The sequence below is a fragment of the Oncorhynchus nerka genome, linkage group LG27 (genome assembly GCF_034236695.1).
Source record: "Oncorhynchus nerka isolate Pitt River linkage group LG27, Oner_Uvic_2.0, whole genome shotgun sequence".
Classification (NCBI taxonomy): domain Eukaryota; kingdom Metazoa; phylum Chordata; class Actinopteri; order Salmoniformes; family Salmonidae; genus Oncorhynchus; species Oncorhynchus nerka.
The window spans coordinates 43,945,120-43,972,749 of NC_088422.1; the positions used below are offsets into that span (position 1 = coordinate 43,945,120).

The window sequence follows — 27,630 nt, forward strand, 5'->3', positions numbered from 1 at the left end:
CTCCGCTAGCCAGCACCTCGCCTATATAGGTGTGCGTTTCTTTCGCCTCTACATATTTTGCATTACCCATCTCATATGTATATACTGTATTCTATACTATCTACTGTATCTTAGTCTGTGCCGCTCTGTCATTTTTTGTCCGTATATTTATATGTTCTTAATTACATTCCTTTACTTAGATTTGTGTGTATTGGGTATATGTTGTGAAATTGTTAGATATTACTGCACTGTCGGAGCTAGAAACACCAGCATTTCGCTACACCCGCAATAATATCTGCTAAACACGTGTATGTGACCAATAACATTTGATTTGACGTGTGTGTGCGTAGAGACAGAGTACCGATCCAACACATTGTAACTTGCTATGACTAAAAAGGAAAATGAGAGGTACGACATTTCTACAACTCTGATATATAATCTCTGAGCCATGAAAGTCAGTAAAGAAGCTAGTGCTGCAGTTCTGTATCTTTATCTGTATTCTTCACGGTCCCTCATTAAACACCTACAGCTAAGGTCAGGGCAGAATTATTCACTTGAGGGAGGCATCCACCACTGCCCTGGGGCACATTCCCTCATGCAGAGAGTGCAAAGTGTGTGTGTGTCAAATGTATATACTAACAAGCCCAAACTGAACATGGGTGTGCCCTTCTCTGCATCTCCAATTCAACATGCAAAAAAGAAAAAGAGGGAGCGAGAGAGAGGGGGGGGGCAAGCGTTGCCATCCACTCAAGTCCACTCATCCAAGTGCTGTGCTGTTCTGCTCTTACGCCTCCTGCAGTCTACTGCACGTCTCTATCTAGACAATCTGCTACTCTCTCCAGCCAAGTTTATGTCTCAGGAGGCAAGGTTTGAGTTTTCTAGTTCCTGTGCGCTGAGGGTTCAGCGAGTGCAAAATACTTCAGGCATCCCTCAGCAACCACTATGTCAGAGCACCTGACTCTGTGCTTATGGCGGATCCCCCAGTCAGGGACACAACAAACACAATCACAGGTATCACAGGTGAACCATGGTCAGAGAATCCTATAAAGCAATAGCAATCCATTCACCCATTCACAATGATTGCTTCAAATGTATTTCTGATTCTAGCGGTTCAGGTTTCCAGTTTGGTTGCCAATTCTGTGAACTGCTATTTGTCAAAGTTAACCAGAGAGGATGCAGCCTGGTCACCTGTGATACAAGTCAGTATTAGACATCCATCCATGTCCGAGGACGTCGGGAGATGACGTGGAAACCGGCCACTAGGGGCAAGCGCTGTTACCTTCAAATGGGTTTCCGTTTAGCTAGGGTGTTGTGGACAGGGATTTAAAAAACAAAAAATTATTTTAAAAAAACACGTTCTCATTTACAGCAACGACCTGGGGAATAAAAATTATTTTTAAAAAAAAAACACGTTCTCATTTACAGCAACGACCTGGGGAATAGTTACAGGATGAAGGAGCCAATTGTAAACTGGGGATTATTAGGTGACCATGATGGTTTGAGGGCCAGATTGGGAATTTAGTCAGGACACCAGGGTTCACACCCCTACTCTTACGATAAGTGCCATGGGATCTTTAATGACCTCAGAGAGTCAGGACTCGCGTTTAACGTCCCATCCAAAAGACGGCACCCTACACAGGGCAGTACGCCCAATCACTGCCCTGGGGCATTGGGATATTTGTTAGACCAGAGGAAAGAGTGCCTCCTACTGGCCCTCCAACACCACTTCCAGCAGCATCTGGTCTCCCATCCAGGGACTGACCAGGACCTGACCAGGACCAATCCTGCTTAGCTTCAGAAGCAAGCCAGCAGTGGTATGCAGGGTGGTATGCTGCTGGCATACCAGCAGATGGGATGGCGGATGGGAGTAAGCATCTGTCTCTGGTGCTAAAGGTTGCATGTTTGTTTTAAGCCTATCCCAGACCTTAACCCTTACCTTAACCATTCAGAGTTAATGCCTAACCTTAAGATTTCAGAGTTAGGTCTCCCGAGTGGTGCAATGGTCTAAGTGCTAGCTGTGTCACTAGAGATTCTGGGTTCGAGTCCAGGCTCTGTCGCAGCTGGCCGTGACCGGGAGACCCATGGGGCGGCGCACAATTGGCCCAGTGTCGTCTGGGTTAGGGGAGGGTTTGGCCGGCAGGGATGTCCTTGGCCCATCGTGACTCCTGTGGTGGGCCGGGCGCAGTACACGGTTGCCAGGTGTACAGTGTTTCCTCTGACACATTGGTGCTTCTGGGTTAAGTGGGCATTGTGTTAAGAAGCAGTGCAGTTGGGTTGGGTTTTTCAGAGGACGCACGGCTCTCGACCTTCACCTCTCCCGAGTCCGTACGGGAGTTGCACAGATGAGACAAGACTGTAACTACCAATTGGGGGTATAAATAAAATATTTCAGAGTTAATGCCTAAAACTTAACTTTGAAATTTGACCCTTTGACTTTTTACATTTGTGAAACATGGATGATTGTCTAATTCTGACGTGAGTCTGTGAGAGCTTTTTGAGGCACGAACATGGCTCTCACAGACTTGTTTGATGTCATCGGGCACCATAACACTTTTTGATTGGAATCACAATGGCCAAACCATAGATACCTTTATCTTTATTAATTTCTCTGAGCCAAACTCTCCATGTATATTTGGCTCTGACTGTGTTCTCTCTGATTAGTGGTTAGATCAGCATTTCCCAAACTTGGTCCTGGGGATCCCAAAGAGGCGCACATAGGTTTTTGCCCTAGCATCACACAGCCGATTTTAAAAAATGAACTAGTCAACTAACCCCACTTCTTTGAGTCCCCAGGACCGAGTTTGGGAATCGCCGCAATGGTTAGATCATGGGAGTGATTCAGTTCTACCAAGAGCTCTGCAACACTGAGCCAAAGAGAGTGGAAGCAAGCCAGGGCTCTCACAGCTCAGTGGACTCATTGAGAAAGCATGCAGTGACTCAGTCGGTCATAGTTATATGGTCAGTTACGAAGCCCAGATGAATGCTGGTGTTTTGACTGTTTCTCTGTGTTGTATCTATTTCTATAGATACCAAAATAAACACTTTATAGACTAATACATGCTTGTTTTGTTTTTTTACCTCCAGCACTCCATATCAATCTGGGTTATGGTTGGAGGCGGTTTCCTCTAGATGTTTCCCTCAATCAGTTATTATTTCAGTCCCAAAAGAAAAAACTAGATGGAGGGTTGCAGATCAGCTGGTAAGGAATCAAGAGAGGCCCATCCAAACATTCACCCTGACTCAGAAGTGATCTGCATAGGGATCAATGCATGGTACTACCTGTAATCCTTAAACTACCATCCACAAGCTGTCAAGGCATCTATTACTCTACTAACATTCAACAACACAGAACATGAAAGGAAGAAATAATGGCGATGTTCCTCATTCAAAGTGCCTTCAATGTACTTTAAGAGAATTTCAGGAAACAAACATGGATATTGAGAACAAACAAACAAAGAGATCAACTCGGAAAGTCCTAAACTCATTAGGACAGACTGGGAGTCCTAAATTGCTCATCGTAAATTCTGCCAACTGACCCAGCCTGCCTCCTCTAAGCCTCACCATTTCCTCCTCCTCTTCCTCTTCTCCCTAATCCTCCTCCTCCCCTTTGAGTATCTGAGAGGAAGTGTGTGTGTTAGTGTGAGGTGCCAGAGCCAGGGAAGCTGTAATACAGTAGCCATGTGGAACTGTTTTTAGCTCTGCTTCCTGCTTCTGCTGGGCTTTGGAGGGCAGGCCAAGAGGGACGGGTGGCCAGGGGTAAGCTGCCTCCTGCCTGGCTGGCTGCTTGACTGCTGTAACAGAGTGTGTCTGTGGCCTTCCACTCCTTACTGGGACACATGGGGAGGGGGAGGTGGGGACTGGGGAGGGATGGTGTGGACGATGATTAAACACACAACTTTTCTTTCCAGCTCACCATACCCAGCTAGCACATGAAGTTATGAGAACTATATGTTTCTTAGAGCTTGGCAAGAGTGTGGTTGTCCTATGGTTATTTTGCATACAACCTTCCCACAACTTTCTGGGAATGGTGCAGGATAGTTGCTTGACAAAAAAACGTTTGGTATTTCCTATTGTCCTTACTTTAACAGAACGTTTCCTAAAAATTCAAACATTTAATTTTGGTAATGTTCTAGGAACGTTCTCCAACTAGTTTGACATTGGGAATGTTGTCTGTCACACCATGATCGGTTACACCTATCTTTGTGCTTGTCTCCACCCCTCTCCAGGTGTCGCCCATCTACTCCATTATCCCCTGTGCATTTTTACCTGTGTTCTCTGTTTGTCTGTTGCCAGTTCTTCTTGAGTCAATCCTACCAGCGTGTTTTTCTTACTCCTGTTTCCTTGAGCCTGTTTTCTAGTTTTCCGGGTTTTTGATCATTCTGACTGCCCTGAGCCTGTCTGTCGTTCTGTACCTTTTGCCACTGCCCTGGATTACTGACCTCTGCCTGCACCCGACACTCAGTCTGCCTGCCGCTCTGTACCTTTCGGAATCTGACCTGGACTACCGACCCCTGCCTGCCCTTGACCTGTCCTTTGCCTGCCCCCTGTTTATATAATAAATGTCCTTTATTTGAACTGTTTGCATCTGGGTCTTTTCCTTAGCTGTGATAGTTCTGAGAACTTTAAGAAACTTTATTCTGTGGGAATTTCAGTACTTCCAGGTTTCCAGGTTTCCGCACAGTTCTATAAGTCATGTTCTAAAAATGTTCCTAGGAATTTTAGTACTTCCACAGAACATTCCACACAAGTTCACATGTGGTTCTGTTGAATGTAATTTTTACTACATTTTGGGAAAGTTCTCAAGCGATATTCTCAGAACGTTCAGGGAATGTATGGTTCTCTTTCATGTCCGTTCTTGCCAATATTATGGTAATGTTCCATAAAATGTAAATGTCCACAGTAGCCCTTTATACTCATAGAGGGTATAAATAGCATATTTTGACACTGATAAGCACCTACATTTGAATGCTGTAACAGAGTGTGTACTTCAGAAGACTCATGAGCCCATAGACTTACTGGTACTTCGGGTACTCTGGTTGGGAACCACTGCTATACATGACATCAGAGCTTAGTGTCTCCATGCTCTATATGGGTTTTGACTGACAGCCGTTCTGAACTTGAGCACTGCGCGTGACAAGAAGTTGCCCTCATCCCTCCGCTAATTGGGCTTTTGCAAATGTTTTGTTGTCCGAGTGAGGGAAATGCTGTAAATTACAAGGATTATAAGAAATACCACTTTGATGTCATAAAAGCAAGCCAAACACCCATGAGTCCAAATGTGCACATCACATTTCCATATCATAAAACTCAAGTAATATAGAGTGTTAATGATTATGATAACTATGTTTGATGTACAGTTACAAGATGACATGGCATTATACCCTGGGTTGTCCTGAACAGAATGAGCCTGTTTGTTGTATTGTATAGAAAATACGGCACAGACCACACATTTGAATGAACTCATGAATCCATTTTATTGCTCACCAAAATGACCTGCTTCTCTGAATTGCCTTGTGAAAGCCTAACACTATAAGATCATATTTTATAAATGTCGCTAGGCATGTTGGCCATAGAACAAGCTTTCAAATTATGCCCACCTGACCCAGATTGCAATTTATAATGGACTGTTCTTTGGATCGCATAAACAACAGTAATTGTGTAAGAGCCTTAAAACAACTCCAAGTGTGCTTTCTCTAGTTCCGCAATAGCACAACTAGGGGAGCTCAAAAAGCACCTTATAGTTGAAGACTCTTAGGGAATAACAACCCCCCCAGATGATCCCACAGGTGAAGAAGCCGGATGTGGAGGTTCTGGCCTGGCAAAGTTTCACGTGGTCTGCAGTTGTGAGGCCGGTCATTCTCTAAAACGACATTGGAGGCAGCTTATGGTAGAGATATTAACATTAAATTCTCTGGCAACAGCTCTGGTGGACATTCCTGCAGTCAGCGTGCCAATTGCACGCTCCCTTAAAACTTGAGACATCTGTGTCATTGTGTTGTGTTACAAAACTGCATATTTTAAAGTGGCATTTTCTTTTCCCAGTACAAGGTGCACCTGTGTAATGATCATGTTGCTGAATCAGCTTCTTGATATGCCACACCTGTCAGGTGGATGGATTATATTGGCAAAGGAGAAATGCTCACTAACAGGGATATAAACAAATGTATGCAAAACATTTGAGAGAAACAAACTTTTTGTCCATATGGAATATTTCTGGGGGGGTTTCCAGCTCATGACACATGGGACCAACACTTTACATGTTGTGATTACATTTTTGTTCTGTGTAATTTCTACCATGGTTATGCATATGCTTTCCATATTTCTTCTGTAAGAAATATTTCAATTTAATCCTATCCATATAGTCCAATTCGCCAATTCCCACGAGCGTCAATAAGAACTTAATTACGTTCGCAGAACATGAAGAAAACCTTACATTAAAACCACAAGAAAACTTTAACGTTCTAAGAACGTCATTAAAAAGCATATATATTCCATTCTCAGAACGTGAATAAACACAGACCTAGAAAACAACAACAGATGCTATGTGAACTGATTCCACCATTGAAACCAAAAACAAAGAAAATAAATTGAAAATAAAACTATATGTTGAGATTCAGGTTGGTGATTTTGAGGTGAAAATTCAAAACTTCAGAGGACTTTTAACCTTGAATACATTGCAAGTTTGCCCTTGCAGTGCCACCATCAGATCATTCATTTATATTTAGGTTTAAAGTCATAGGCTAACCCTAACCTTAACCACACTGCTAACCTTATGCCTAACCCTAAATTAAGCACATTTTTGTTTTCATTAAATTATACAATAGCCCATTTTGGTTTTGTGACTGTGGTAACTAGTGACAACCGTGAGAAAGTGAGGATGATTTTGATAGTTGGCACAGGTCTGAATGACTCGACTGCCCCTGCATGGAGAAAAAGAGAACTTTTCAATGAACATATCTAAATCAAAAGGCTCATTTGAATTTCCTGATGTGCAGGATATTTTTCTGTGACAAAAGAGTGTTCAAATTAAGATCTGACATCTGTAGCTCCATCCTGGTGGAGCAGTAGAATAATTCCATGGACAAGATCATACGTTCGAATCTCACTGACGCTGTGCCTCAATAAATAAATAAATGTTTTTGCATGATTCATATCTAAGGAAATTAATTTCCATGTGTACTATCTGTGCTTAGAGTTCAAAAAGGTTTCCCAAAATAATCTAGCAGTGTAATTAAGTCTCATTGAAAGATTTAGTTAAAGTATTAAGGAAGTTATTCAAAAACCTCCAAATGACCTATAATTTGCAGGGAACGTTAATAAAAACCTCCCAGCAACCTAAAAATAAACATTCCCAGAACAGGTGTAATTTTCTTTTCTGTTCTCAGAACATTTTTAAAAAATGTTAAATTTTACCGGTCAGGAAACGTATGGCTTCATTCCAACAACCAATGTCAAACCAAAAACATACGTTCCCATAATTTCCAAGGAACCAAATGTGCTAGCTGGGGAATGAATATGTGGCTTTAGACAGCATGAGGAGATAGGCATTTCACAAAAGATAATGTGCCGAAATAATGGCACTGAACATGCAAATACTTGTTCCTTGTAGTGCCTTGGGGCAACCAACACCTCCATTGAAAAAGCATTAGGTTTGGTTTGACTACTGAGCTGGAACACAATTTTTTTTTCAACGGCTATGTCTTGTGAATTTCTCTATATGACATTGCCTGCCTTTACACAGACAGTCCAATTCTGGTCTTCTGCCCAACTATTGGTCTTTTGACTAATCAGATCTAATCAGATAAAAAATAAACGTACCCTGGCAACCAACTCTTTAATTGAAAAGTATTTTGATCTTTTTGCCCATTTATTGGAAAAGTTCAGAATACTTTTTCAATTAAGGAGTTGGTTGCCAGGGTACGTTTATTTTTTAGGTTGCAGGGAGGTTCTGAGAACATTTAACTGGTTCCTTCATAGCTTTCCTGAGAAGTTTTATCTCAAAACGGAAATTATAGTTCAAAAATAAATCAATTCTAACTTCAATATGACTTAATAACACTGCTAGTTTACAACTTTTTTCAACTCTAAGCACAGATAGGACACATGGAAATTAAGTTCCTTAGATATGAATCATGTTATACTAAAACCCCTTCAACTGCTAGTTCGTTGGTTGTGCCCATTTGACCAGCCTGGCCTCAGAGCCATACAGAACATATTTTACGTATTTCTGAGCACCGCCAAGAAGTATGATCCCTAGTAATGGTCCAGTTACTTTAGACAGAAACGAAAGTAGGGAGGTTGACAGGGAGGATGGGTAGGCGTTTTCTGCGACTCTCTAGCAATCCAAAGGTTGCATGTTGAAAGTCGTGTCGGGGACAACTGTAGCATTTTACACTGCCACTTATCCAGAATTCTGCAGCCTGCCTGGTTTTCAACCTTCCCAAGTTCTCTCATGTCATCACGCACCTCCGCAACACTCCACTGGCTTCCAGTCTAAACTTGCATCCTCTACAAGACCACTGTGCTTACAGAACATCAGAGTCTCTGCCCATCTTCCAAATACATCTGAAACCTTCTAAACTTAACCCAATTCACCGAACCTGTTATGTAAATGATCCTAACCTTTGTCATTAGTTCACCTAACCACCAACGTAATCAAGCAACCTGGTCTCATCCAAGATGTATGATAACTTACATCATCCAATTTGTATGTTATTGTAAGACCGCTATTCATAATGTAACCTAACCTAACGTAACATATCATAATAAATGGAGTGTCCGAATTACATACAGAAAAATACAAATTGCCCTGAGACCATGTGGATTTGACTTCATCTGGTCATTATTTGCTCTACCAAAAGAAGTGGGCTGGAATCAGAGGTTGCAGGGTGTTCATTTAGTAACCACGCTGTAGCTTTTTTTGCAATCCAGAGGTGTCCCTGTGCTGTCGCCTGGGCTGACGCCTAGTCCATGCCAAGCTACACGCATTCCATTCAGTTCACCAACCACAGCTAACCCTCAAAAGCCTTACAACCAATAAGCATAAAGAAAAAACAGGCCTTCTCTTACTGTAGGTCAAGGCAGGTATGTAGCTATTTCCTAGGCAGTTGTGTTATGCAAACCTAGCTCAGGGTGATGTGTTTTACCATGGTGGAAGTGCACACTATGAGCACCTTAACATTACATGCTGACTACACCAGCCACGCGCGGGGCCTCTGCCATCATGCACATGTTGATTTTTGTCTATACCCACTAGACGTGATAATGACACTAAGGTTTAAATACCAAAATCAACTGTGAATCAGTGATATTAATTTGGGGGCAGGTCGAAACACACAGACTCGTGGACATTTAGCTAGGTAGCTGTTGCTAGCTAGTTTGTCCTGGGAGATGAGCATCGGGTTGTTATTTGACCTGACATGCACATGGTCCTCTTTTTAGCTGGTTCTTTGTAGAATTTTTGAACCGGAGTCATACAAAATCGTGTGTTTTGTCTACTCTGACGATTAATGCACAGATAAAAATGGAAACCTAGCCAGTTTTTTTAGAAACATCTTTAATACATCTCTCCTTTGTTTATTCATCCACACGGGTTTGTGTCTTCCTGTTATCCAATATTGAGGGGACTTGTGGAGCGTCTCAAATAGAAGTTATATTTTAGTGCTGGATAATGCAGTTGTGCCAGCAGTGTAAGTGAATAACATGTATGTGTACACTTATTTTGCAAGGCTCGCCCATTCAGCGTGGCCGGTGTGGTTTCCTTGAGACTTTCTTGATAAAACTGTTTCATTGTTTTCTTTCCTGAAAACAGAAAATAAAATTGGACAGTGGAGCAACCGCTGTTAAATCTGGCCCATCATTTCATACTTGGAGAAGTGCCTCTAGTGCCTCCGTGTCTCTGGAGAGTGCTCATGGCCTCTACTGCAGCTTGGACCTGGCAGTGTTTCCTCCCACAGCTGGCTGCCTGCCCTGTGGTCTGGTCATTCACTGACCTCCTTCCTTACTAAGGAACACTATAGTAGATTAGCCCTGAGGATTAGGGCAGTGTATTCCAAATGGTGGCTGAAGACTAGCTGTAAAACAAATGATTAAAGTTGCACACCCTATATTACTAGTTTATTTGTTCACTTAAACATTTTGGCCAAACAAAAACCACTGATTTCAACATTTAACAAACTAATCATCTCTATGTACAAGGACTACTTTGAACCATTTACACAGACCATTTCACAAAACCACATTTACTGGAAGAACTGTGCAGACGCAAAGTTTGGTAACAGAATTACGGTAAAATCTCCCTCTGTTTTTTATTGGGAACACATTTTCCCAAAACGCTGTTAAATATCTGCTCCGAATTAAAGGCCAGGTTGCACAATATATTAACCACAAACCTAAAAACGTAGATTGATGATATTCAATCAAAGGGTACCCCTGGCGCTTTGTCCCAAATGATTACCAACAGTGCAAAAATGTTTTTGCCATGTAGTTGAGGCTAAAACCGGTTCTTTGCCTACAGCAGACTCCAAGTCCACTGACACCATCGGTCTTACAGCACCACGGGGGGCGGCTTCGGTGATGGATGTGAACTGGGTAAGTACTAAAGTGCCCAAATAGTTTTGTTATATTATGTTCCTAGTAGATCATTATCAAAAACGAAGATCTAGCATGGTGTTTGGGGATGAAATATGCTAGCTAGCAAGCAACCTAGCTACAACAATTCCATTAATAGAATACTGCACGTTTTGCAGAAATGAATGGTCAAATATCAAATCGGATTAGTGGTAATTTTTATTTCAAAGTATATCTTTAATTTTGCTGTACTGCCTATTGGCTGATATAATTTACAGGATATCATATATCATGGTTAAAATTAGGTTACGGTCAGGGTTAAAGGTTTGGTTAAGGTCTGCACAACGCATCACCGGGGGCAAACTACCTGCCCTCCAGGACACCTACACCACCCGATGTCACAGGAAGGCCAAAAAGATCATCAAGGACAACAACCAACCGAGCCACTGCCTGTTCACCCCGCTATCATCCAGAAGGCGAGGTCAGTACAGGTGCATCAAAGCTTGGACCGAGACACTGACATCCTACTGACTCAAATCTCTAGCCACTCTAATAATAAAAAATTGGATGTAATAAATGTATCACTAGTCACTTTAAACAATGCCCCTTTATATAATGTTTACATACCCTACATTACTCATCTCATATGTATATACTGTACTGTATACCATCTACTGCATCTTGCCTATGCCGTTCGGGCCATCGCTCATCCATATATTTATATGTACAGTACATATTCTTATTCATTCTTTTACACTTGTGTGAATAAGGTAGCTGTTGTGAAATTGTTAGATTACTTGTTAGATATTACTGCACGGTTGGAACTAAAAGCACAAGCATTTTGCTAAACTCGCATTAACATCTGCTAACCCTGTGTATGTGACCAATAAAATGTGATTTGATTTGACTATAGCATATTTCGAGTGAATGGAATGTCATCACAGCCATGGTCAAAGTGGTCACTTAAGTGATAATACCCTCGAAGCCGGTGTTTGGAGGATATATTGGCATGGGTGTTGTTAGGCCTGCAAACCATGCCAATATATCCTCCAAACCCCGGCTTCAAGGGCATTATCACTTCTTTACAACGGGCTACCAAAATATTCAAATAATGGTTGACATATTTTTTAAAAACAACGTTATTTTGATTAATTTATTCATACTATTTCATCCTTCCACAAGATATAGTCCCGACACACATCTTCGGTTGCTATCCAAGCCGTCTGGACGTTTGTTCTATTGGTTCGGTTGCCAGAGACGCGACCCAGTCGTTCAGTCTTTTTGTTCTGTATCTATGGACGTGACCCAGTCGTTCGTTCTAAATGTTCCATTGTCATACTGGGTGGCAACATTATTATCCCTTGCTTTCTAGCTAGCCAACAACAGTCACGTCAAACAGTGCAGCCAGAATAACAACTGTAGCTGCATTTGCATTTGTTTAAGCTGTTTTTTGGATACATCCAAAACAATGAGCTAATGAAGCGCAGTAAACTAGCTGCACTTTGTTTCATTTGACCTTTTTTCAATTGACATTTCTTTGTATATATCCATAAAAATTATGCTGATTCGTGATTTCGACTGGCTGAGACAAGCTGCCTGACTGTCTGTCTCTTCTCGACACCTTCATTACTATGGTACAGCTGGAGATCGAATTTGAATATTGAAACAATGTTGCAAATGTCGGAGAGACACAAAAAGGTTTATACAAATCTCCGCTGTTGAACACAAAATGTTAGTCTAAAAGAAATGTGAGATAATGTCTAGATGCTTTTTATAGTGGAGAGCAAGTTTATAAATTGCCTGGCTGGGCTGATAAGACACTGGATTGCACAGTCAGATGGAACAGAGTAAATAGGCATTTTAACGTCATATATTTAGCCGGTGGTAACTTGTGGAATAGACACCGACTGGAATGCGGTTATAACCAATCAGCATTCAGGATTAGAACCACACATTGTATAATTAAGCAATAAGGCCAAAGGAGGTGTGGTATATGACCAATATAACACGGCTAATGGATGTTCTCTTCCACGACGCAACGCGGAGTGCCTGGACACAGTCCTTAGCCGTGGTATATTGGCCATATATCACACCCCCGAGGAGCCTTATTGCTATTATAAACTGGTTACCAACATCATTAGAGCTGTAATACTAAATGTTTTGTCATACTCGTGGTATATGGTCTGAAATACCATGGCTTTCAGAATTTAGGGCTCAAATCACCCAGTTTATAATGCTCAATAGAACTCTGTGGTGCTGCTCTTCTGCAGAACGGCACTAACTTTCGAACGTCAAGTAACAAGCTGCAGATTTGTGAGTGAAAACATGGGCTTTTTCTAAATGAAATCCGCTGAATACAAAACTATATGGGAGACTAAATATATATTTATTTACAAAGCTAAACATACTGAATTTCAGGATCCACCCTCTGCAAGGACAATCTGTTCCTGTTTTCATTGTGTATGCCTGAGTCTTTCCCTTTAAATCGCCAGAGAAATGGCCCCTCTCAATGTTCATTGATCGCGATTATAGGCAATGAAAGCCAAGGATCTGGAGGTGAAAATGAAGAAGTATGAAGCTGATTTTGAATGGTCCAACCAGCGAAAAAACCTCCAAATGGTACCACCTCACAACACCAAATATGGAAGAGATACAACCAAGAGAGGCGCAGTCTAAACTAGCAACAATCACAGCAAATAACATTTTAATTTAATCAACACTGTCAAGTACAAATATATTAAGGTTATAATATTTCAGAGAACAATCTAATGATTCATTCAATGTAATTTATGACATAGAGCAAATAAAACTACATTATGAAATACATTTCATAGCAGCCTCTTGAATTAACCCGTTTTTCTCTACATTGTACAGCTGTGAGTGAATGCCCTACATACACTACATGACCAAACGTATGTGGACACCTGCTCATTGAACATCTCATTCCAAAACCATGGGCAATAATATGGAGTTGGTCTCCCCTTTGCTGCTATAACAGCCTGCACTCTTCTGGGAAGGCTTTCCACTAGATGTTGGAACATCGCTGTGGGGACTTGCTTCCATTCAGCCACAAGAGCATTAGTAAGGCCGGGAACTGATGTTGGGCGATTAGGCCTGGCTCACAGACAGCGTACCAATTCATCCCAAAAGTGTTCGATGGGGTTGTGGTTAGGGATCAGTGCAGGCCAGTCAAGTACTTCCACACCAATCTCAACAAACCATTTCTGTATGGACCTCACTTTGTGGAAGAAAGGGCCTTCCCCAAACTGTTGCCACAAAGTTGGAAGCACAGAATCGTCTAGAACGTCATTGTATGCTGTAGCGTTAAGATTTCCCTTCACTGGAACTAAGGGGCCAAGTCAGAACAATGAAAAACAGCACCAGACCATTATTCCTCCTCCACTAAACTTTACAGTTGGAACTATGCAATCGGGCAGGTCGCGTTCTCCTGACATCCTCCACAACCAGATTTGTCCATCAGACTGCCAGATGGTGAAGCGTGATTCATCACTCCAGAGAACGCTTTTCCACTGCTCCAGAGTCCAATGACAGCCAGCTTTACACCACTCAAGCTTATGCTTGGCATTGCTCATGGTGATCTTAGGCTTGTGTGCAGTTGATCGTCCATGGAAACTTATTTCATGAAGCTCCAGATGAACAGTTATTGTGCTGACCTTGCATCTAGAGGCAGTTTGGAACTCGGTAGTGAGTGTTGCAACCGAGGACAGACTATTTTAACGCGCTACGCGCTTCAGCACTCAGCGGTCCCGTTCTGTGAGCTTGTGTGGCCTACCACTTCATAGCTGAGCCATTGCTGCTCCTAGACGTTTCCACTTCCCAATAACAGCACTTACAGTTGACCAGGGCAGCTCTAGCAGGGCAGACATTTGATGAACTGACTTGTTGGAAAGGTGGCATTCATTGACGGTGCCACATTGAAAGTCACTGAGCTCTTCAGTAAGGCCATTCTAATGCCAATGTTTGTCTATGGAGATTGCATGGCTTTGTGCTCGATGTTATATACATGTCAGCAACGGTGTGGCTGGAATAGCCAAATCCACTCATTTGAAGCTGTGTCCACATACTTTTCTGTATATATAGTGTATATGGGTATTATTCTACACACAGGCTATTATTCTACGCGCACACACACTGGTCTCTACCTACACACTCACACATACTTACACTGACACACACACACACACACACACACATAAATACGCTGCTGCTACAGCTCAGTCTGTTATCTGTCCTGTTGCCTTGTCACTTTACCCCTACCATAATGTACATACTGTAACTATCTCAATGACCTCGTACCCCTGCACATCGATTTGGTAATGGTTTTTATTCCCTGTATATAGCCATGTTATTTTTTACTCGTTATTGTTTTTCACTGTGTACTTATTCCTCCTGCCACTATTTCATATTTAACTCTACATTGTTGGAAAAGGACACGTAAGTAAGCACCGGACCAAAAATCGACAAAAATCTTCAACTACTTTTCAACATCCATGGTTGTCTGGTGCTTAGTGGGTGCGGATATTGGTTACAGTAAATGGAAAGAGAGGGGGCTCACATGGGTAGGTGCCAGTAAGCCGGGACAGGTAACATTAACTGGAGAGAGAGAAAAGAGAGAGGAGGGAAGGAGAGGTTGTCCAGACTGTTTTTACACTCTCGCTTTGACCACCAGATGACAGAAAGAGAGAGAAAACATTTATGAGCTGAACATAACAGTATGCCAGTGGAAGGGAGGACAGTAGCAGGAGACCCTATGAGCTGAACATAACAGTATGCCAGTGGAAGGGAGGACAGTAGCAGGAGACCCTATGAGCTGAACATAACAGTATGCCAGTGGAAGGGAGGACAGTAGCAGGAGACCCTATGAGCTGAACATAACAGTATGCCAGTGGAAGGGAGGACAGTAGCAGGAGACACTATGAGCTGAACATAACAGTATGTCAGTGGAAGGGAGGACAGTACCAGGAGACACTATGAGCTGAACATAACAGTATGCCAGTGGAAGGGAGGACAGTAGCAGGAGACACTATGAGCTGAACATAACAGTATGCCAGTGGAAGAGAGGACAGTAACAGGAGACCCTATGAGCTGAACATAACATTATGCCAGTGGAAGGGAGGACAGTACCAGGAGACCCTATGAGCTGAACATAACAGTATGCCAGTGGAAGGGAGGACAGTAGCAGGAGACCCTATGAGCTGAACATAACAGTATGCCAGTGGAAGGGAGGACAGTAGCAGGAGACACTATGAGCTGAACATAACAGTATGCCAGTGGAAGGGAGGACAGTAGCAGGAGACACTATGAGCTGAACATAACAGTATGCCAGTGGAAGAGAGGACAGTAACAGGAGACCCTATGAGCTGAACATAACATTATGCCAGTGGAAGGGAGGACAGTAGCAGGAGACACTATGAGCTGAACATAACAGTATGCCAGTGGAAGAGAGGACAGTAACAGGAGACCCTATGAGCTGAACATAACAGTATGCCAGTGGAAGGGAGGACAGTAGCAGGAGACCCTATGAGCTGAACATAACAGTATGTCAGTGGAAGGGAGGACAGTAGCAGGAGACCCTATGAGCTGAACATAACAGTATGCCAGTGGAAGGGAGGACAGTAGCAGGAGACCCTATGAGCTGAACATAACAGTATGCCAGTGGAAGGGAGGACAGTAGCAGGAGACCCTATGAGCTGAACATAACAGTATGCCAGTGGAAGGGAGGACAGTAGCAGGAGACCCTATGAGCTGAACATAACAGTATGCCAGTGGAAGGGAGGACAGTAGCAGGAGACACTATGAGCTGAACATAACAGTCAGTGGAAGGGAGGACAGTAACAGGAGACCCTATGAGCTGAACATAACAGTATGCCAGTGGAAGGGAGGACAGTAGCAGGAGACCCTATGAGCTGAACATAAGAGTATGCCAGTGGAAGGGAGGACAGTAGCAGGAGACCCTATGAGCGGAACATAACATTATGCCAGTGGAAGGGAGGACAGTACCAGGAGACCCTATGAGCTGAACATAACAGTATGCCAGTGGAAGGGAGGACAGTAGCAGGAGACCCTATGAGCTGAACATAACAGTATGCCAGTGGAAGGGAGGACAGTAGCAGGAGACCCTATGAGCTGAACATAACATTATGCCAGTGGAAGGGAGGACAGTAGCAGGAGACACTATGAGCTGAACATAACAGTATACCAGTGGAAGGGAGGACAGTAGCAGGAGACCCTATGAGCTGAACATAACAGTATGCCAGTGGAAGGGAGGACAGTAGCAGGAGACCCTATGAGCTGAACATAACAGTATGTCAGTGGAAGGGAGGACAGTAGCAGGAGACCCTATGAGCTGAACATAACAGTATGCCAGTGGAAGAGAGGACAGTACCAGGAGACCCTATGAGCTGAACATAACAGTATGTCAGTGGAAGGGAGGACAGTAGCAGGAGACACTATGAGCTGAACATAACAGTATGTCAGTGGAAGGGAGGACAGTAGCAGGAGACACTATGAGCTGAACATAACAGTATGTCAGTGGAAGGGAGGACAGTAGCAGGTGACCCAACTGTGGTTTGTGACTACTATGAATTCCCATTGTAGCCAATTAATTGCAGTAATTCCGTTACTTATAATTATGTTGCCGAATTACGAGTTTTAATCACTTAATAACACATAAACAAAAACGAATATCAGTAAAGACACTAATTGGTAGTTCTACCTGAACTTGCATTATCCTCCCTCCTCATGAGGGAGAGAAATTAGAAAATATCTTAAAGATATGTGGGTTTTGTTAATGGAATTACAAGGCACAAGCGAATGTTTCTTAAACTTACAGAAGGTAAATAATTTATTCAAATTATAAAAGTGTTCATATTAGCTGGCAGGGGTCTTTACTTCAACATTATTGTGTTTTGATGTATTTCTAATACCTTTTAAGACTTTTTCTGGTAGATGTTTTCTGTGACCCCTTTTTCATCCGTTTGACCAAAAATCCAAGCCATTACTTAAGCCTAATTTCTAAGGAAAATGGTTGAAAAATGTATCTATGCCTTCATTTCCCAGAACTATATACTCTTAGCTTTCATTAGACACACAATTGAATATGCTTCTATGAACTTCACATATTGGTTCTCATGGGTCCTTTACATGGAAATGAGTAAAAAAAGTCTATGGGTGAAGTGAAAGTAGGTAAGAGTTAAGGTTAAAACAGAAGAAAGTTGACAGTTATGCATAAAAAAACTTAACGGTTAAGGTTAAGTAATGGTTAAGGTATGGGATAAGGATAAAACGGGAAGAAAGAACATTATGATTACCCGCCACCGGGATTGAACCTGCGATCCTCAAAGCCAAAGCACATGGTTTAAGCCCATCCTCTATCCCCATCCACAACGAGATGGCAATACGCGCTCACATTGCCCCTAGTGGACAGCATTGACAGCATCTCCTAACGTCCTGGGGACCTGGAGAAACATTGAATACTGAAGTCGATCTGGTGTGATCTCACTGGGGTCACAGCCTAGGAAACATTTAGGAGCAACTGGATAACAGATGCAGGGAGGTCTTTGCACATTCCCTGTCTCTTTGCTCTAACCCAAACGCATTCACAATCACAACAGCTGTATATACTCAATGACATGTATTTACAAGGTTTGGCTTACTGAGCGACTGCAAACCAAACATGACTGACAGACACTGAGACAAGACCTTGCAGCAGAGGCATTCCTGATGTGACAAGAGTAAACACTGAGAGACCTCCATCACAGGCCATTTACTGACAAGTCTGATCAAATACAGAGGGAAGTTCGTCCTCTTCCTTATCCTCTTGGTAATTCCACTACGGTAAATAAATCAGGGACAATACGGAAGTCTCCCCTTTGTCGCTCTCTGCTGTCCAGCTGTTTTCTGGTCAGCAGACAGAGAGAAAAACTCAACTGTCATTGTGATAAAAATGTAAGTCTTCCTTTCCTTTGTAGATAAAAGTAGGTTTCTTATAAGAAACATACAAGAATTCTAAAAATACTGCCACCTTGCGTGTGTGTGTTTGTGTGTGACACTAATCCAAGTTTTACTTCAGCCTCTTTGTAAGTAGTAGCCATAGAAGCCACATTCTCAAACTTACTCTCTGTGGTCAAACAAAGAGAAACATAACACTGCAGATTCAGGGAGAGAGAGAGAGCTGAGAGTAGAAGACAAATGTGGGAGAAGACGGGTGAGAAGGGAGAGAAGGAGGAGAGAAAGAGCATGCAAGAGAGCCAGAGTCTCCCAGTAGACCGAGAAGAGGCGGCGGATGCAGGCGTTTGGGGGCTACGAAACTAAAGTCCTTCTGCAAACAGTCAGGAAATCTTTGAAGGCCGGACCAACAGACGAAGTACTGTCAGTCTGAGGGTTTGCTCAACTGTGACCAGCCAGACCACATCCTCTACTGCATATTTTACTACTTCTCTGATGTCTCTCTCCTGTATATTTTAAAGAAGTTAGTCTGACCTTGGAGAGGCAGCCGCTTCTATAATATGTGAATGGTAAACAGGGCAAGAAATTACACATACAAAATGTCCTATCTAAGCTAAATCAATGTGGCTAAATCATAATGAGGGTACATATCTCCTTATTTCAATTATCTTTACCTGCTTCAAAATGTGGTTCATTTGTGAAGCCTTATATTGATCACTGAATGACAGAGAAAAGTATAAGGATGCATTGGAGAAGGATTACACTGGCCCAACTACTCAGACGGTGCACATACACCTCGCCGATGTCGGCCTGACAGCGGTATATTGTTAGTAGATTGCGTTCCATTTAGAAGGTTGGCGGGAGGGCGGCTGTGAGTGTAGGAGGTCGAAATGCATTTTGCGCTGCACCGTCACATGGCCGCTCAGCATCACAGAGTTGGCCGTAGATCTTGTAGACATCAACATTGGGACCCAGATAGCACACATACCAGTACCAGTCAAACGTTTGGACACACTTACTCATTCTATGGTTTTTCTTTATTTTTACTATTTTCTACATTGTAGAATAATAGTAAAGACATCAAAACTATGAAATAACACATATGGAATCATGTAGTAACCAAAAAAATGTTAAACAAATCAAAATCTTATTTTATATTTGAGATTCTTCAAAGTAGCCACCCTTTGTCTTGATGACAGCTTTGCACAATCTTGGCATTGTCTCAACCAGCTTCATGAGGTAGTCACCTGGAATGCATTTCAATTAACAGGTGTGCCTTGTTAAAAGTTAAGTTGTGGAATTTCTTTCCTTCTTAATGCGTTTGAACCAATCAGTTTAGTTGTGACAAGGTAGGGTTGGTATACAGAATATAGCCCTATTTGGTAAAAAGCCAAGTCCATATTATGGCAAGAACAGTTCAAATAAGCAGACAAACGAGTCCAAATGTGAGATTTTTGGTTCCAACTGCTGTGTCTTTGTGAGACGCAGAGTAGGTGAACGGATGATCTCCACATGTATGGTTCCCACCATGAAGCATGGAGGAAGAGGTGTGATGGTGCTTTGCTGGCGACACTGTCAATGATTATTTATAATTCAAGGCACACTTCACCAGCATGGCTACCACAGCATTCTGCAGTGATACACCATCTCATGTGGTTTGCGCTTCGTGAAACTATCATTTATTTTTCAACAAGACAATGACCTAAAACACACCTCCAGGCTGTGTAAGGGCTATTTGACCAAGAAGGAGAGTGATGGAGCGCTTCATCAGATGACCTGGCCTCCACAGTCACCCAACTTCATCCCAGTTGAGATGGTTTGGGTTGAGTTGAACCGCAGAGTGAAGGAAAAGTATCCAAAAAGTGCTCAGAATATGTAGGAACTCCTTCAAGACAGTTGGAAAAGCATTCCAGGTGACTATCGCATGAAGCTTGTTGAGAGAATGCTAAGAGTGTTCAAAGCTGTCATCAAGGCAAAGGGTGGCTACTTTGAAGAATCTCAAATATATTTAGATTTGTTTAACCTTTTTTTGGTTACTACATGATTCCATATGTGTTATTTCATATAGATTTGATGTCTTCACTATTATTCTACAATGTAGAAAATAGTAAAAATAAAGAAAAACCCTTGAATGAGTAGGTGTGTCCAAACTTTTGACTGGTATTGTACGTCTGCCCAAAGTAGTAACGATGTATACATGATACATCGGGAAGCTGTAGTATGGAGAGCTACAGGCAGTTAGATTTGAGTATGTCATTTCAGGCGAAGATTGAAAAAAAGGGGCGGATCCTTAAGAGTTTTAACATGGTATAGCAATAGCCTAATAAACTTGAATCTTCTCTCTTCAGTTTACCCCAAACAAAATCACGTATAGTCTAGTATAGTCCCATGTAGCTCAGTTGTTAGAGCATGGTGCTTGTGGGTTCGATTCCACGGGGATAAGTATGAAAAATACAAAAATGTATGCGCTCACTAGTAAGTTGGGTCGGCTAAATTACTAAAATATAAAGCTTATTGTTTTTCATTATTGCCAGTATAATTGAACAGCTTTGACATGCATCCTCCAAACCGCGCTTGAAGGGCAAATGTTATCTAATGCCGACACCTCGGTGACATCTTGCCAATGTGCAAACGCTCTCCATACTACATTTTATTTGTATTTATATATGTCACGCTTATTTTACATCAGCGCGATGTATCATGTTACATCGTGCAGACATTGGCGAGACGTATACTGTCTGGATATGTCTTAAAACCAGTGAACCAAATAATTAAAGATGACATGGAGTTAAATTCCAATCATGGTCAGTATCCTGGTTTCTTACCAAGCCTTCACAGGTGCTGATGGCGGCTGTCCCGCGCGCATTAGTAGGATCCGTCACGGTGCCGATCAGGTGGCACGCATTCTCCCCTGTGGTACGGTGCTCAGTCCGGTTCAGACTTCCGTTCCGCCACTCCAGAACATATTTGTTTGACACCAAATAGTTGTTGACTGTTAGATTAAAAAACAAATTGCGACCTTTGTAGGTCACCTTATAATAAACGCGTCCCTCCAAAGGCCCTAAGTCTCGCTTGTGCCGCACGCGCTCAAAGCGGTGTGCTAGAGAGTTGGAGAGAAACTGTCCATCGCTGTCAACTTTGACTGGATGAACCATGGACACATCCGACTGGGACTGGAGAAAGCGACCTGAGGATAACATGGAAAAGTAATAACATTAGGCCAGTTGGATACAAATAACCACTACACTGAATTGATCCAATACTTAAATTATAATTTCCAGATCAATCAGTTAATCATTTATCAAATTATAAATTAATTGATCAACCTGCCACTTGGCTAAAATTATGCACAAATGCATGCACTAACCTTGTAATTGCTAACTACGATGTGTGCTGTTTGTTGCATTGAATCTATGCATGTAAGTGAAATTGCAACAATAAAATCGCAACATTGTTGCAGTAATTATAGCCTAGGCTAGTTGTAACAACTGAGACACACTGACCTTGTTCTTCGTCTGGAGAGAGGCTACCAGGCAGCGAGAACTCGACATGGCTGGCAGCCAAAAACAAAACAGAATGTAGCAGAAAAAGAACCCGGCTCACACGCGGACATCGCATATTTCATCTAACCAAAATCAAGAGATTGAAAAAATTTCACTGGCATTGATGTTTCGATTGTGCTTTAGAGGCGGTCCAGCGACCTGTTTGTTCCATCAACATCCAGCCATGATAAGGAGGAAAACATAGGCTGCATCGAAGAAGACCGGGTATAGGCTACAGAAGAACATGGTAAAAGTGGGAGAAAGCTCCAAGTTTGAGAGGGAGGGGAGGAGTGTTGTGAGGATAGTGTCTAATTTCTTTCCATGGGCGAGAGGGGAGCAGGAGCAGTGTGGTTTGCAGCTGCGACGCAGTGGGAGATAATTCAAACAGAATAGGCCACAGGCGGCCCCGGGCCAAAACCGTCCCAATAAACCGTCCCAATGTTGACGTTTTGTCTACATCAATAATTTAGTAAATCTGTAGTTACAAGTATTCCTACGAATAAAAAGAGAGACTTACGTGATCATGTCTCAATGTAATCAAGTTATGAAATGTTTGTTATTTTCAAATACAATATATTTTTGGGTTTACTTGTGGTCAATTTGCTGCAAATTTCTATAAATATGTTCAGGCCCTCTGACCATGCGCTCATACAAAAATCGTCCTGTGATTGAATCTAGTTGCCTATCACTGGACTATGCCATCTTTTCCCTAGTCTAATAATGTACTACAGTAGCCTAACATGCCTCCTTATAGTCCTAGGACCTCACATGTTCTGTTGAGTGGCGTAATGGCTCTGGAAACCAAAACAGCCAAATAGTCCATTTTCACTGCGGTATGGTTCTAGAAACATAAAGCCCTCTACTTAAATACCACTTTAAAATAACTTCACAAAATGCCAACATCTGTCTCGGTTTTAACACAGTTGCAACCAATAGTATTTTTCAGTGACAACACATTTGTTCTGAGACGCAGATAGCTAATTAGCAAAGTTACACCTCTGTATTACGTCAGTTTTTCTGTAAACAAGTGCTGTAACATGAAAAAATGACCGTGTGAGAACCTTAACCCTATAAAGGTGTGTAGTAATTTAACCTTTAAAAAAATATATTATTATTTCTTACTGATATTAAAGATACGTTCCTTATGTTTCCAAAACCATACCGCAAGCGATGCATTTTAACGTTCAGAACGAGCGTCGGGGCTCTTAATTAACAAAACTCCCCCGCCAGAAGATACCTTCATCAATAGGCACTAAAGGTAGTTATTCTATGAATGGGTTATCTTTTAGAAAGTAACCGCTGCAAACTTCACGCTCTAAACTGTTTATTCAATATTTCATTTGAATTCGATGTCTTGGTAGGCCTATAATTTGTATTATAACTGTGTAGAATTGCTTCCCTTTTCATTCTCAGTAGGCTTTGCTGTTAAGTCTCTGCAGAGTTTAATTTGAGAGCTACTCCTCCACCCAAGCAAGAGTCAGAGTGGTGTTTTATGCAAATTGATACGTCCTGGCCCAGACTACACAGTGGGATGTGCTACATTCCCAACATACTCACCTGTTTGTCGAGCAAGAAGCCCTGTTAATTGTTAAATTTATGGGGTCTGGAGGAGTGTGGGGGTGGAGTGTTTGTGTGTCTACTCTGCATGCATGCATGCACACACACACACACACACACACACACACACACACACACACACACACACACACCTCTCAGTAAACCACTGGGGGATTCCAGTCCACAACAGCCACTAAACAAATATACATCTGTAGTAATAAAGCAATCTTATTGAGACCTTTATGTAATGACAGAAATAGCAACCTCCAGCTATTTCAGTCCTGGTAAGTAGTGGAGTGGTAGCCTACCACACCCACATACTCAAAGCTGGGCAATAGAGATATATAATATATTATACACATCAAAGAGAGGTGGTGTGGCATTATTGTTTTGTAATGTCCTGCTGATTATGACGTTTGTCATAGGCACAGGATACACATGGTAAAGTACACTGAAAGGCTTACTTGCAGGTTCAATACATTCAATATCTAGTTTGACTGATTATAAATTGAGTTGGGGCAAGGGGCCAACTTGGTGAATTTGTTGGTTTGATATGTTGTTTAAACTTTAGACTAAATAACCTATGATCAATTGCTTGCCTAAACAACTAATTGTATGTGTTTAGGCTGCTTTCAATGAAAACCATGATTGTTTTATGTCCATGGAGTCTCTTGTACTGTAACGACCTAAATGGAAGCCATACTTGGAATTCAGTTGAAACTTGATCCTCTGCCAAGGCACCAGATTCTGTCTTATCCCATAGAAATGTATCTAAATATATGTATCTGTTATCCTATAGCAATATATCTAAATATATGTATCTGTCTTATCCTATAGCAATATATCTAAATATATGTATCTGTTATCCTATAGCAATATATCTAAATATATGTATCTGTTATCCTATAGCAATATATCTAAATATATGTATCTGTCTTATCCTATAGTGTAACACTCGTCGTCGGTGGAAGGAAGAGTGGACCAAAGCGCAGCGTGGAAAGTGTTCATGATATTTATTTTCAAGAAACACTCAAACAAAAATAACAAAACCAAAAGCGAAAGCGAACAGTTCCGTCAGGCACAGACAGACACTAAACAGAAAATAACACCCCAACAAAACCCAAACGGAAAATCACAACTTTTATAGTGTATGATCCCCAATCAGAGACAACAATAGACAGCTACCTCTGATTGGGAACCACACTTGGCAAAACCAACAAAGAAATAGAAAACATAGATATACCCACCCGAGTCACACCCTGACCTAACCAAACATAGAGAATAAATAAGGATCTCTAAGGTCAGGGCTGACATATATCAATATATCTAAATATATGTATCTGTCTTATCCTACAGCAATATATCTAAATATATGGCTCTGGCTTATCCCAAAATGTTTCTTAAATCAGAATTATGATCACAGTATTTTTTAAATGATCAGTCCCAGAGCTGTTTCCCAAACAGACCTCCAAAAAGCTGCTGTTTATTGTGAAACAGACTGTGAAAAGTGTAGAAGTATGTGTGTGTTAAATTAATGAATGAATTACATTTGATTTTTGTGTCAAATCGGCAGTTAGTGACCCATCCCTTTCAGGATTAATTGACACAAACAAATATTAACTGATACAACATTACAAGGATTCACAGTAATAACTCTTCTGGGGCTTAATTTATCAATCATGCATAGGCACAAATCTGTGTGTAAGCCATGCGTGAGCTCATTTCAATGCAAAGTGTGAGATTTATCAGAGAGAGGAAGAGAGAGGCCCAACTCGGGGGGACATCTGTCTCTCTCCAGCGTTTTTGTTGTTTCACCAACCAAGCAAGGAGTTTTTGTATGGAGGTCAATGAGAGTGTTGAATTTGGTCAACATAAAAATGTAGGGCTTATTTGCTACTTTAGGTTTATTTGATCGAATAGAAGTTTCGTAATGCTTAAGTTGTTACAAGTGTACTGACATACTGTAAGTAGGACACATGACATCCCAGAAATTTTGAGAAAAAAACCTTTATATCAGAGTCGTCTCAAGATGGCTATGCATATTCATGCCATGAGGCTAGTAGCATAGCCTCTCCCTCCATCGAATACAGTCGGTTGGCGTCAACAACCCTCATCCAAACAATTATCACAATAATGAGATGTATCCACCAATCCAAAGAAAGGATAGGCGGGAGCTAGACAGCCTGCTGTGCCGCTTTGTGGACAATGACTACCATTGTTAGGGCAGAGAGACATTCATCGTGTCAGTATATCCGTAATCTTTGGATTTATCAATATAAATGTTTGCTTGAGTGTGTACGTACAGACATTACCATGTGTACGCACAGTACCAAGTGGTGGAATGAAGGAACTGCTTGTCAACTATAGAATAGGGAAAATATATTTAGAAAATGTGTGAAATTGTGAGAGTAGGCCTAATAATTTAATAATTTTCCGATTTACTTGCATTCCCAATCAGTGAATTTTTACGATAATAATCCATATAATGTACAGTCATTTGTTAAATTACAGGGCACGTGTGAAAGTGAAACCATTGTGTAAATACTATAAAAGACTGAGATAATGGGAAATCGAATGAGAGATGCCTGATCTTGCCCTGTTGGAAGATTTGGAACAAGCTGCATTTCGCAGAGAGCACATTTTCTGAGACAGGTGGGACTTTTTTGCAGAAAGTACAGATTGGTTTTGGGAAAGGATATCTGATGAGCCAATTTTATAGGATCTTTGCGAGGATTAAGACATACTTTAGAAAGACAAACGCATGCCATTCCGGTGCACATCAAAGTGTTATCCACCCTCAGGTTTTGGCAACGGGCACTTCAGCAGGAGCTTGCCGATAGGCATCTCACATCCCTCTCACATCCGCCAACAAAACAAAGGCACTGATCGTGGACTACAGCAGACAGCAGAGAGAACACACCCTTATCTACATCGACGGGCCGCAGTGTAGAGGGTCAAAAGATTAATGTTCCTCGGCATGCACATCACTGACAACCTGAAATGGCCCCTTCACACAGACAGCGAGGTGAAAAGGTACATCTTCAACCTCTGGAGGCTGAAGAAATGCGGCTTGGCCCCTATGACCCTCGTAAACTTCTACAGATGCACCATTGAGAGCATCCTGTCAGACTGTATCACTGCGTGGTATGGCAATTGCACCGGGTGGTGGTGCAGTAAGCCCAACGCATCAGCGGGGTCACACTGCCTGTCCTCCAGGACACCCCTGCCAGCCATCTACCGTATCACATCCGGTATCACAGGAAGGCCAAGAAGATCATCAAGAACCTCAGCCACCCGAGCCACTGCCTGTTCACCCTACTAGCATCTAGAAGGTGGAGACAGTACAGGTGCATCAAAGCTGGGAACGTGAGACTGAGAAACAGCTTCTATCTCCAGTCCATCGTACTGTTAAATAGTTACCACTATTCGGCCTCCGGCCCAGTGCCCTGTCCTGAACCTTCGTCATTGTTCTAGCTGGCTACCACCCAGTACTCTACCCTGCACCTTAGAGACTATGTGCCCTATGTGCGCTACATACTGCCCTATGTGCCTAGAGTCATTGAACACTGGTCACTTGAATAATGTATACCTGCTGTACCTACTTTGTATGTATTTACTGTATTCTAATCATGGCTCATCCTTTATAACATATTTGTTTATTTTTATGGATTGCATGTATATTTGTTTTTATTGCTAGGTATTACTGCACCTTTGGAGCTAGAAAAACAATCATTTAGCTGCACCTGAGATAACGTCTGCAAATATGCGTATATGACCAATAAACGTTTATTTTATTTGGCCAATGGATGGCGCTGTTCTACATGAAGGCGCGCTTTCACTACAGCGGTGGCTTGCCTTCTCACCCTCAGTCACAGTTATTTGTATGAGTTCTACAACAAGGAAGGGCATGGTAGTATGGACTGAAGTTTGAAAGGTAAGATCCACTACGCGCAGGGATGAATATCAAGGAAAAACTTTGTGATTGTCCGGCCAAGTCTGGAAGGTTCGCCCACGG

The 27,630-nt window shown here is 42.0% G+C and overlaps 2 protein-coding genes across 4 annotated transcripts in view; one reads left to right on the forward strand and one right to left on the reverse strand.

Annotated features, from left to right (window-relative positions):
• LOC115111837 (A disintegrin and metalloproteinase with thrombospondin motifs 12) overlaps positions 1-22,342 on the reverse strand; it is a 44,392-nt gene extending 22,050 nt beyond the window's left edge. The window contains exons 1-2 of one of the 2 annotated variants that reach the window (XM_029638317.2): positions 22,020-22,342; positions 21,342-21,703 (exon numbers count right to left, since the gene is read on the reverse strand). In XM_029638317.2, coding sequence (XP_029494177.1) covers positions 21,342-21,703; positions 22,020-22,134 — 477 coding nt within the window. In that variant the 5' untranslated portion in view covers positions 22,135-22,342. The remainder of the gene's footprint in view (positions 1-21,341; positions 21,704-22,019) is intronic. The other variant, XM_065011696.1, reaches the window with a different exon arrangement.
• Positions 22,343-27,465: 5,123 nt separating this feature from the next.
• The window catches only part of LOC115111838 (glycerol-3-phosphate acyltransferase 3-like), a 16,586-nt gene continuing 16,421 nt past the window's right edge, over positions 27,466-27,630 (forward strand). The window contains exon 1 of one of the 2 annotated variants that reach the window (XM_029638318.2): positions 27,466-27,549. The gene's annotated coding sequence lies outside the window, so the exon portion shown is untranslated. Of the gene's footprint in view, positions 27,619-27,630 lie in introns of both variants that reach the window. The other variant, XM_029638319.2, reaches the window with a different exon arrangement.